We start from the raw sequence: 12,814 nt of genomic DNA on the forward strand, positions 1-12,814 counted from the left end.
ATGAAAGTGCTTCTCTTTTTTAAAAAAATACACCAAATGAACACTTTTTACATAAATCATGGTGTGCTCTTATAATGTAAAATTAACTTCATTTTCAGGCTATACATTTTTAAACTGTAGCTATAGAGACCAATCTAGGAATTCTAATGCTAAGAGTGCAAAAACTATTTCATTTCCTGTAAGGAGGTTTCTAATACAATATTCAGTGTAAAGAATACATCTCTATATAATCTTAACATTTTGTTTTCTGTAAAGATAAAAAAGTTCTTTCCCTTGGTGATGCTTTGTTTACCCTGGGTGGATCATCTTTTGAGGTTTCATAATGTGAAAGTCCTATTTTAGAAAATGGGAGGAACCAAAAGGAGAAATAAAAACCAATGTGCTAGAATTATCAAAAATTTGAAAAAGCTTGGTGCAATGATTTGCTTTTGTTAACGAAAGTTTTTAAAGCAAAAAGACAAATTCTAATTAAATTAAGGCTTGAATAAAAGGTATGACAAATATATGATGAATATTTAAATTTTTAAAAATTTATTACAATGAAAGACATACTGCCATTAATCCCCATCAAAATACTTCCCCTTGTTTCAAACCCACTTATCCCAGCATTCTTGCTAAATTTTCTCAAGCACTTCAGGAAGTCCTCTTTTGTGTCTTATAAGGTATCATGAAAAATAAAGTGAATGCTGCCACTGAGTGCTACCCAACAGAGCCAGGCTGGTAAAACATTACAGCGTGTCCTCATTTACCTTATTTACCAGATCTGGCACCACGCAACTCTAGCTCTTTCCCAAAGTAAAAATGAACATTAGAAGTAAACCGTTTTAATTCAAGCAGAGGCAGCCATGACAGTGTAAATAAAAACACTCATGACAGAGGACTTCCAGAACTGCCTCAGAAAGTGGCAAAAATGATGGGATAAGTGTGTGAAGTAAGGAGGAGTATTCTGAGGGGAATTAATAGCAATGTGTCTTTAAGAAATGAAAAAAAATCACTAATCTCTGATCACACCTTATAGCTTTTCACTACTGTCAAGTGTTTCTCTCTGTACACTGCTGTCCATAACATCCAACCTTCACTACAAGCATAACCCTTACCTTGAGAATAGTTTTTGGAACTCACTTTTTTCCCCTCATGGAAAAAACAGAAAGACAAGTCCTTTAAATGAGGTGATGGAGAATCTAGTCACAATTTGGAAATTATATATCCAAAACTACCACCTTTGTACTCAACGGATTTTTCTAAAATTTAAGAATACATATACCAAAAAAGCAACAGGTATTTTAACAGCATAAATATTTGAACAAATAAGTACACTTTAAAAATTAAAACATATCAAAGATAAATTTTAACCAGTACCATGGAACAATTTATAAAACCCAGATTATCTGGCAATTTAGACGTTGGTGTTCCTGTTTCAATCAGTCAAAAGAGTCTAGTATAGATTCTAATCTAACACTTGGATGTTTTCCTGCTTCAGCTGCAACTATGAATGTAAAAATTTTAAAATATATTTTCATGAATGTTAATATCAACTAATACTACTATTTAAAGATGGAATTACAATGTGATTTCAAATCCTAGAGGAATTTTACTCCATTAAAAACTGATTCTCCCTTTCAATGTTTACTCCCCAAATATTTGTCAATTCAAGCAAATGGTTTTGACAGTTCTGCATTTTAAAGGGTACCTTGTCTTACTGCAATATATATAATTTCTATTACTGATTCTTACATAGCTTTAAAAGTTGACTGTCTTAAAATACAATAAAATTTGTGTGTAATCACACATAAAAAGCCTGTTCTGGTGACTTCCTTTGAGATTTTTCAGTTTTCAAAAACTGCTACACTGCCAATAATGGATATAAAGTTTTTGCAGTTAGAAATGTACAACAAGTCAATGTCGGCGACTTTTGTCCTGTCACCCGCCCTGTCTATCAGCAACTCTTAAGCATATTCAAAGGTCAAAATAATGCTATGGAATATTGGCTACCCCAAGAGTTTCAAAATGTAAGCTGTTAATGTTAATTGTGCTCTTAATTTTGTAATCTCATATGTGGTCAACTGATATGCAGTATATGAAGTGTGTTACAGGAATTATGGTGTGACTGTCATCTGGTCTAATTCTTTACCCAATGCATAAAACATTCCGTCTCCATTTCAAATGTAGTCCATTCATAAATATTAATTATGCTGGGCATCTTGGTGCACATCTGTAATCCCAGCACTCAGGAGGCTGTGGCAGGAGGATCACTGTGCATTTGAGGCCAACCTGGGCTACAAAGTGAGTTCAAGCCCAGCCTGAACTGCATAGTGAAAGCCTGTCTCAAAAAAAAAAAAAAAAAAAATCCGAAGTATTAATAATTATGTTTATTTAAGCCACAAGGAATTTTTTGGAAGATTTTACTTGTTAGTTTTTTAGTTATGTATACCACACGATATGAGCATTCAAATGGTTTGTTAAAAGAATGTCTAACTGTATGAATGACAACACTCATGTGTCCATGTGTTCCATGGTTAACCAACAGGTAGCATTTAGAATAAGTTCCTTATTTGCTTATCTTTGTGAATTGTCTACCTCAATCCTGAAGAGAATAAATACTGTAAAGTGACCTGGGAAATAGATGCTTAATAATCTTTTAGCCAAAGCTCTTAAGTATAAAATGAACCATTAAAAAGCAAAAGAGAACAGAGTAGATGCAGTTTTTTAAATACTCCATTATGTGGTATAGCATTGTAACTGCAGAGCTGGGACAGACCTTAAAGATGCTTTATAAGCCAGAATACACATTTTGAGTAGTGCAGGCACAATACTGTACATTTAGAAGATTATGTAATTGCCCAAGGTGTCACACACAACTAGTTAACCAACTTGAGGTGAAAATTCAGTCAACAGCTCAGTGAGCTTTATCTTCATTCATCATGTTAATTCAATGAGACTATCTGGTATTCACTACTGACAGATTATTTACTCATTTTTTTTTAATGCCCAAATGAAGAAAAAGAATATTTTTAAGACAAGCACTACAAAGATTTTAAACCCTAGACACTTTTGGTTTATTTGGCCCAAGACTAAAAACTTCTTGCTAAACTATGTTGAGGGCTGGGCATGGTGGCACACACCTGTAATTCCAGCACTTAGGCTGAGGCAGGAAGACCACTGCAAGATCAAGGCCACCTGGCCTACATAGAGCATTCAAAGCCAGCCTGAACTACATAGCAACACCCTGTCTCCAAAACAAAACAAAACAAAACAAAATAATGCAGGTTGATGTTTATTTCAATGATAGCTACAATGCCCATCACCCTCTCAAAACACCAAATTTTTCAGTCCTGCTAATTCTCTGCAAACCATGAATTTAATAGGCAATAATCTGTGAAGTATAACTTTTAAGCCAATAAATGATATCTACTATCCTTAAAATGATTACTACAGTTTAAGTTGGATGGCTTGAAAGGATTTACTACATTCCCTAGCATAACAAGTGTTTTAAATTATATTAATTTTTTCCAAATTAATATTATTCACTTCTAGACTGCTTTAAACATGTTATTCTTCCTATAGAGTCAAACTGAATACCACCCATATCTCTGAGAGCAACAGTACTTTTGAAAGGCAAAAATTTTTTCTAATAAAGCTATATACCTTTAGCCATCATTTTGTACGTCTTTTAGGATTAAAACCATCATCAGCTTTAAATAAGATGAAATGTTTGCAAGCTAAGAAAAGGAAAAAACCCCGAAACATGTGTGGCAAACCCTTCCCCAAAGGTTCCACGTACATGACAGTAGGGCTGTGCATGTAAAATAGGGAGCAAAATGGGAAGCATCTGTGCAGAGAAGGGAGGGCATGGACTTGCCAGATGGTTTCCTCTGGAATATGACAGTAATTACATCAGTGCCTCACAATACACCTTCGTCATGGTATAATTTCTAAAGAAGTTAAACAGGTGCTAAAAAGTGTAAAACTTCGAAAGTTTAATAAACTTTCTTTTGAAAAAATGGCTTGTATTGCTGCTATGAAGCAAACTATATGGTGATACGTTTTATAAATTTCTAACAAAAGAAGGTATCACCCCAATTTTTGTAAGATGTGCAATGTCACAGGTTTAAACTTTAGTAGGATGGTATATAAACTCATCCTAATACTGTCTTTGTGCTTGTCTAAATTGAATCAGTCTTTGAGATAAAATTGAATACTCTAGATTTACAAAATACCAGTACTGATAAATGTAGGTTACACCATTCATGTTATGATCCATACTGCTTTACACCTAAAAATGGAGCTATGCTTGTGTTACTGAAATTGGGACTAGTAAAGAGAAACCCTACAACTTTTAGTCAACTACTCCTTTGAGACACAACCTAACAAAATACTATTTTAAAATGACTTTCTTTATAATAATCTATATAGTTGGTTCAAATATGGTACCTCAACGTGGGAACTCTCCTCTATAAATCTGGCCATGACAGCCTTTGAGCTTTTTGACAAATATCCTCCAATTATAATAGCTGTCGGGGCTGGGGATTTAGCTCAGCGGCAAAGTGCCTGCCTGGCAAGCACAAGGTCATGAGTTTGGTTCCCGGTACCGGAGAAAAACAAAAAATAATAATAATAATAAAATAAAATAAAAATATAATAGCTGTCATCTTCAAAAATTAAAAAAATCACTAATTTATGTGTCACGGGAACTATTAATATCTATGCTCCTAAGGTCATGATCAGTGTAAAGGGAGTAAAAGAATACATTTTATTCAGGTAAATCTTGACAAATCATAGGGGATAGAAGTAGAGTTCAGGAGCCAAGTGCAAGGTCATGGATTCAGTCACCAGCACCAACAAACAAAAGATCCTAAACTTCTATACTACCATAATGGGAACCCAACAGCTATAATTATTTTGAACTACTGATGAAAGTCATATATATATATATATATATATATATATATATATATATATATATATATATATATATATATACACACACACACTAGATGATTTCACTTAATTTACTGTGCTATCCTTTTGGTCTAAAATACTTTTTGTCTTCCTATTTATCTCCTCCTCTAATTCCCACTTTTCCTCTCAGAAATCCTTCCAGAGGACACAGCTAGGTACATATATGGTACACAAGAAACAGGCTGAGCAAACATGTGCATAGTTAGGCTAGTTTCTACTACCCAAAGATTTCACTGAAACATGGCTGCTAAGTAGAGTATTAGAAAGGGTGCCCAGGCTGCCTCCCTCTCTAAAATTAGCCTCATCACAAAACCTTATCCAATATTTTTCAGGTAAAGGTCCCCCAAAGAAGTTTTCATGCAGTTTTGGGAGCTGAAAGCAACTTTAGAGGAGGAAGTGAAGTGAGGCCCTTTAATGCCATTAGCCAAGACACAGTGCAATGTAGGCAGCATGTGTTCCTGCCATTCACCAAGGGTGAGAGTCTTTAAAGTAAAAGCAGCCTATTCTGGTTGAAATATGTATCCTTAAAACATTTTAATAGTGTCTCCAAGTCAGAAATTTCATCCACCAAACAGAGCTCTAAGGTCAGCTTTGTTAACATACATCTATAATAATTTACTCTTTCCAAAATTGTTTATACCCATGAAACTAGCCTAACACTATATGACTCTCCTGCTTCCCTACCATACTTATACCATGGTGGTACCAAAATCCTGCTAATGTAAACCCTGGACTTTAAAATACACAACTGAAGAAGCCAGTGAGAGAGGGGGCACTATGACAAATTTCAATCCAAGATTTGTATTTCTGAACAGATGTCTGATTTATAATTTTACATTTAATACATGAAGATAAACTATGTAAAAAAATTATTCAAAGCATGGTCACAATAATACTTGTTTCATACAGTTCTGAGCATTTCAACACAACAGGAAGCAAAAATAAACAATGGGCTAACCTAAAAAATGTTCTATTTTAAGCTAGGTAAAAAATGAATATTATGATCAAAAGTGCAGACAGTTTTTCAGTGTTGAAGTGAGCTAAACTAACAGGATTGGCAGGTGTCCTTGTCTACCTCATTCCTGTTCTCAAGCTGGGTCACTAACATTTCTTCCTCATGTTCTACCTTCTCTGCTTCTAGATGACAGCCCTTCAATGGAGACCTAAAAGACATTCTGTTTAGAGGATTCCATACCAATTTAAAAGAGTTATATGCCACTATAAAGATGACAGGTTTGGGTACAGTAGTCTGTCTCATGCTATATTGATTATATCAAAGCTGCCATAGCTGTGTCTTACACATGTCTATGCAAGGATTTATGAACAGCAATGTCATACAAAAATAATTTTATAAACCAGCTCTCAGTCTGTTTACTTTCCTAGGAATACAAAGCTTAAAGTAAATAAAAATTGTGATTTATAAACCAGCTCTCACTCTGTTTACTTTCCTAGGAATACAAAGCTTAAAGTAAATAAAAATTGTGATTTTCTCCCAAATGGGAAAAGAGTGCAACAGTTCAAAGTCAGAAAATGCAAATATAGGTAGCAAAAATAGGAAAAACCTCCCATGTTTCCTATCTGCTTGTCATTCTTTTTTCCCAGTCCTAAAACACTTAGTAATGCAAAAAGGAATGAAATAGTAGCACTCTCCCTACCTATATCATACTGACATGGCTCAAAGCTCAGAAGAGAGGGGGACAGCCAATGTTCCATATATATCCATTATATGTACCTGAAGTTTTGAAATTAAGGTGATTACATCATCTAGACAAACATAGGTGCATCAATGGTAGAACTACCAGTGGAGAGGAGTAAATGAACTCTAAATAAAACAACTATAAACACAGTGCTTGGCACAGGGGCTTAAGTACCAAAAACTGGTATTAGTACAGTAAGTAAGTAAAAGGAAAACTTAAAACATGATTCAGAGTTAACACTTTGAAGACTATAGCTAAAACAGTAAAGAGAAATAATCATTATTGCTAGGGGAGTCTATCCCTGAATAATCAGTTTCACCTACATTAAAGTTTTAATTCCAGGGGAGATTTTCCTTTGTGTCTCCCTCCTTCACATCCAATGGGCAATCTCTTACTACTGCTTACTCTATACATTCTGAAATTGCAATTCCATCATGATTACTAATAAATGAAAACTGATTATAGAGTACTACCTTTCCTTGAAACTTTAATCCAGTAATTAAAAATGTGATACAAAGAAATATGTAACATAGACTACAAGCTATTGTGGGTCTGGAACATGAGCCTTATATTACATTACATAATCTAATCCTACACATGACTATCAATAAACATCGTTTTTTAAAACATTATTACACAAAGAATCCCACAAAGCATACATTCAAACAAGAGGCATCTAAAGATTAAAAAAATTACCCGCTGTATTTTAGTATAAAAATAATCAACATTTTCTAATGTACACAAAGCCAAAAGATAAATATCTGTGATGTCTTTAGTGACATCTTTGATTTTCTACTAGCTGAACAAAATCTTTTGGAAAAGAGCAGTGAAAATGACTGAAACTCATATGCTCACTTTATATTCATTTACTGAGTTTCTATGGCCAAATATCAGTGTGTATTATTCCTTCAATTATTAAAATATCTCAATCATGGGGTAAAGATAAAAGCAATTAAAACAAAACCTGCATAATCTTCTCAAAAACTTTTGATGTCCAGGACTATAAAGTTCTCGGTACTCCCATGATTTTGTTTTAGTGTCACACATCTATAGAAAACTGTTCAGTGAAGTAAAAACAAATTTAAATTAGATATGATCATCCAAGAGAAATCATTCGGTAAGTGCTTTGCAGGATGCATGCAAAGATTTAGTAAAGGAAAAAGGAATGTGCATTCTAACTAGACTCAGCACGTTCAATATTAGAAAAAAAGCCAAAGGGCAATCACACATCCACTGCAAACTTTTCTTGCCAGAAAAGATGCAATGGATCATCAGTATAATTGTGTTATGCCTTCATCAGTGCAAAGGGGCACAGAGATATGAAAGATAATATGAATCAGTACTGAGAATCAAATTACTTCTAAGCTAGTCTTTATTTTTAGGCCAATTTTATGTTTTTCCCTCCTTTATACATAATAAATTTGGAAAAATATTTCAGAACATTAATATTCTCTGAGTAACACTCCCATTGTATATGTATCCCTTATTATGTCCCTTCTTTTACATCTCCTTTTGGGTGGAAAAGAGGAACACTTATCACTCCCTGCCTTATCAGGGTTTCTCAACCTTGGCACTGCTGGGCCAGACAGTTCCTTACAATACAGGGCTGTCCTATACACTGAGGGGTATGTACCAATGTCTCTGACCTCCTCCAACTAGACAGCAGGAGCAACATCAAGCTGTGACAACCAAAATATTTCTGGACATTTCCAAATGTTCTCTGGAGAGCAAACCTGTCCTCCATTAAGAATCACTGCTCTAAATTAGGAAAACTTTGTCACTCCAGCCAAATTCTTAAGTCTGGAATAGAAACCAACTCTTGATCTCCAGATTGTATTATTCATGCTACCATACCATATTTTCTTAGAGACAAAGTATTTGTCTAAAAGACATGGTTTTTAAATTCAAACTGGTATTTCATTATAGATGATTCTGTTACTGGGCTCCTAAATTATCTAATATCTCCATGACAATTTGTAGAAAATTAATAGGGTACAAAAAAATGTATAAGGAAACAATCAAAAGAAATGTAAATCATTAAATTACATTTAAAAGGGTTCTTTATATTAATGATAAAATCACTTTTAAAAAAATTATCTTGTATAACATGTTTCTTTAAAAAATACCATGGCCCTCTATAACAAGTCTCTCAATGTTGCATGTAAGCTGTAAAATTAATTTCACCAATGTTGACTAATTATGAAAATGTACAATGATTTTATCTGTAGAAGAAATGTCAGCTTTTGATGTGGAGATCTCAATGTGCTTGGCCATCCATCATAACAAGGGTAGTATTTTAGGCCAGATTAGGCCTTTACCTTATGAGTCTGTTTAAGACGAGTAAAACTGGTGTTACATCAGAGGCCCATGTTCCTGTTAAGACTCCTTCAGAGAGTTGATGCGTGCACAGATCTTTAGAGCAGGGCCTAACTTGATATTCATTGCACTCATGAGATGGTCTTCTTTTAGCAAGAGAAGGGCCTGCCCATCAATCTCTTGTGCTCTGAACTCATCTGCAATATCTTGGCAGCCTGGAATTTGATCAGAACAAGGAAGTTAGAATTAAACACACAACAATTAGACATTACTTCTGACAGTCACATTTATGTTCTCATTGGATCTAAGAGTGTGAAATACAAGCTGATAAATGAAATTTAGTGATAGTCTTCTAGGGTTCATTCCTGGAGAAAATATTAGTTGGCATTCTGAAAATAAGAATTAATTTGAAATATCAAAGTCAAACAATTTACTTGGAATTCTTGCTCTAAAATTAATATTGTAGAAATAAGAAGAGGTAAAAATTGTATATATAACATTTCCTTTGCAAAAGGGACTATGGTGTCATCTCAAAGTGTGCCACACATGCACATTTGGATTAACCAATTATACTTAATGAACTTATCTTGTGTATATGTCCTTCACATGCAGGTACAGAGAAATATAATATAATGCTCTGCCACATAAATAACAATCTGGAAATACTTTCTCAAGTATCAGAGCACCATTTTTATTACTATTTGTATTTTAACTTATGAGCTTTATTGCCAGCTACATCTAAAGTATTTTTATTGTTCATTTTTATTGTTCTCATTGCAGTATCAAGCCAGGTGCAGTGGTGCACACATGTAATCCCAGCACTTAGGAGGCTGAGGCATAGGAGGATCACCACAAGTTCAAGGCCAGCCTGAACTACATAGGCCTTGCCTCAAAAAAAACCTGCACTATCAGTGCAGTGCTGCTAAATGTATTACACTGCTCAATTTATAAATTCAAATGCAAATCTACCACTGAACTCATCCCCATTTTTTATAAGAAAACAAATTTTCACTGAAATTATGAGCCTGTGGGCTAATCTCCAGCCAAATAACATCTTAGCTTTCTGTCTAAACTGAGTGCTTTAGGAGGTAAGAGTACTAGTACCTAGCCAAACGTCAGATGTTTTAACTGTCTACTAAAATTTTTGCACATCCAGGTTACTCCATAACTTCTCAACTAAAAGTAAAGAAATCAGTAGATTAGGTAATGACTTGAGCTGAGACAGGAGAGAATGCAAAAACTTCCTCTTAGACACTTCCTTCTAAGGGGAAAATTTTTTAAATGAATGTAAGAATAAAAACTAAGTTTTTGTATTTGTTTTATTAAACTCAGCATTCTAAGGAAAAACACAAAGAACAGGATATATCACACCTTTAAATATCACAGTTTTGCTAGAATGATTTTCTCCTTTCATTGCAAATCTTCGCGTTTATAAAAAATAACGTCTTTCTTATAACCCTAGTACCAAACACAAAGCACTGTTGGTGCAGAACACATTTATACAGAAGTGAAGACTACATATGTGAATAAATGATGAACAATGAACAAAAACAGAATCTACAGAAGAGCTGTTTATAAGACTAATACAATTTTTCCTGTGTTCAGCCATCTGTTCTCTTGGTTATTTTTTTTCCAAGGGCCTCTCCTAGTTTTGTCTTTACTGTTTCCTCTTTTAATAATTTCTCAGACTTTTAAAACTTGACATTTCCATAAACTTACAAAACTTGTGGTTTTGTCCATCTACTATATGAAAGAGACTATATAGATGAAATGGTATTACTCACCACAGACAAGTCCCTTTTCTTTTCCCAGAGGTAGCTCTCAATAAAACTGGGCAGACAAAACTGACTAATCTTGCATCTAGTTGTGACTTCATCCTTCTTTTTATGGAAGAACTAATGTTCTTCTCTTCAGCCTTACTTATAAGAGCACAGGAAAAGAAGAGAAAGACAGGACTTACTAAGATTCAGAAAATAGGAGCAATGAGAAGCAATGAGGGCCACAAGAGCTACATTTGGGAATAGAAAAAAGGAGTTCTCTATAAGGAAAACATAATGTGCTCTCTTTCACTTATTGTGAGATTCCTCTTGAGATGTCTTCTTATATGGGGCAATAAATGTAGTCACAAGATAATGGACAAAAAAATGTTTTGGGAAATAGCATGATTAAGTAGGAATGCAGTATCTTCAGAATTTTGGATCACATCCTTCCTAAGCTAATTACAAAGAGATGTAGTTTTACACAGTACCAAAATTATAAAATGACTCTGAAGGAGGGGTAGAAGCAAGTATGCTTTCACTGGAGAAACATTTTAAAATGTAAGTGCTAAAGGTATAATAAGCTAAGTCCTGTGAGTTTCTGACATCAATATGTACTTCTGTTAAATGGTTGGAGCCCAGCAACAGGTACAAAATATATACCACAAAAGCACTCAGTCAGCTCAGCTGGCTTCTCCTCACCAATACCACACGCAGTGCCACTCTCAGTTAGATTAGACTCTGGCACACAGGTACCAGCTCAACTTTGCAAGTGTCCACAGTACCCTGCACAAAAACTGACTCAGTAAGTTGGTAAAAAAGACCACTTACCACTCAATACTACAGAATATACAAGTCCTTAAACTAGTATTGCAAAAACCAGCAAATATCTACATTTAAGAAATTATCCCTACAGAGAAATCAAACCTGTCAGAGATCAATACAGAAAAACCTTTGCAAAAGGCAGTTCACCATACCAAGGAAGAGTTAAAGAAGATAACCTTCAATTAATTTAAAAGAACTGTATGTGTAGAAATTTTCTTTCTTTTTTTTTTTGGTACTGAGGATTGAACCCAAGGACACCTTACCACTGAGCTATATCCCCCGGCTAGCCAGTTGGCCTGCCTGCCTACCAGTCTATCTATCTTATCTGTATTAGTAGTAGACACTGAACCCAGGACATTTCCATTGAGCTACTTTTTGAGACAGTGACTTGCTAAATTGCTCAGGCCAGCTTCACGCAATCCTCCTGCCTCAACCTCCTGAGTAGCTTAACCTTTTAATACACCAAAAGTTATAAGAATAATTTTTCACTCTCCTAAGAGGTCTGAGATATGGGTATACCACATACAAGCTCTAAGAAAGTCCCAACAGAATGACTGATAAGATGATATACAAAGAGAAGAGAAAACCTTAGAAGTAAATATAGATACCCTGATAAAAAAGGAAAGGAAGTCTATCCTAATTGAAAAAAATACATAAAAGATAATAAATTTGTAAGTTTGTTCATATGAATAAAGCTTGAGAAAGACAACTCAGAGAAAATAAACAGCTCTGAATGAGCTGAAAGAGGCTTAGAAGGAAATTTACATGTCAGGGGATCAGAAAAAAATGAAGATTAAGGTGTTTCTGGGATAGGATGTACCTTAAGCTAAAGGTACAATTCAGAGAAAAACTGAGAAAGGCAATTAAGAGATCACAAAAATAAGCTTATTATTTGGCTTGTAAAAAGAAATTTGAAGCCAAATATTATTTCAATGGTAAAGAAAACAGTTTTAGCAGACTATAAATCAACAGCAAGCAATTCTAAATTATAAAGCAGTCTGCTTTTAATGCTATATAATGTTCTCTAAGCAACTTACAACAAAATCATCTATCAGTAGTGGCAAACCTATGGCACATATGCTGCAGCAGACTATTTGTATTACTGACAGCTCTAAAAGGCTCACCTAGCGGTGAACTCCCACCTCAGGAAAACAGAACAAGCACAAATAAACAATCTTATGCTGCAACTCAAGTTCCTAGAAAAAGAAGAGCAAGTCAAACCCAGAGCCCAAAGAAGGCAGGAAATTATAAAGCTCAGAG

The 12,814-nt window shown here is 34.5% G+C and overlaps 2 protein-coding genes across 5 annotated transcripts in view; one reads left to right on the forward strand and one right to left on the reverse strand.

Annotated features, from left to right (window-relative positions):
- The window catches only part of Gpr160 (G protein-coupled receptor 160), a 59,203-nt gene that overhangs the window by 27,801 nt on the left and 18,588 nt on the right, over positions 1–12,814 (forward strand). The window lies entirely within an intron of this gene.
- Positions 5,745–12,814, reverse strand: part of Phc3 (polyhomeotic homolog 3 (Drosophila)) — a 73,977-nt gene continuing 66,907 nt past the window's right edge. For all 4 annotated transcript variants that reach the window (XM_013513439.1, XM_005382964.2, XM_013513437.1 and 1 more), the window contains one exon: positions 5,745–9,187. In XM_013513439.1, coding sequence (XP_013368893.1) covers positions 9,033–9,187 — 155 coding nt within the window. In that variant the 3' untranslated portion in view covers positions 5,745–9,032. The remainder of the gene's footprint in view (positions 9,188–12,814) is intronic.

The sequence above is a fragment of the Chinchilla lanigera genome, unplaced genomic scaffold (assembly GCF_000276665.1).
Source record: "Chinchilla lanigera isolate Chin_1 unplaced genomic scaffold, ChiLan1.0 scaffold00019, whole genome shotgun sequence".
Taxonomy (NCBI): domain Eukaryota; kingdom Metazoa; phylum Chordata; class Mammalia; order Rodentia; family Chinchillidae; genus Chinchilla; species Chinchilla lanigera.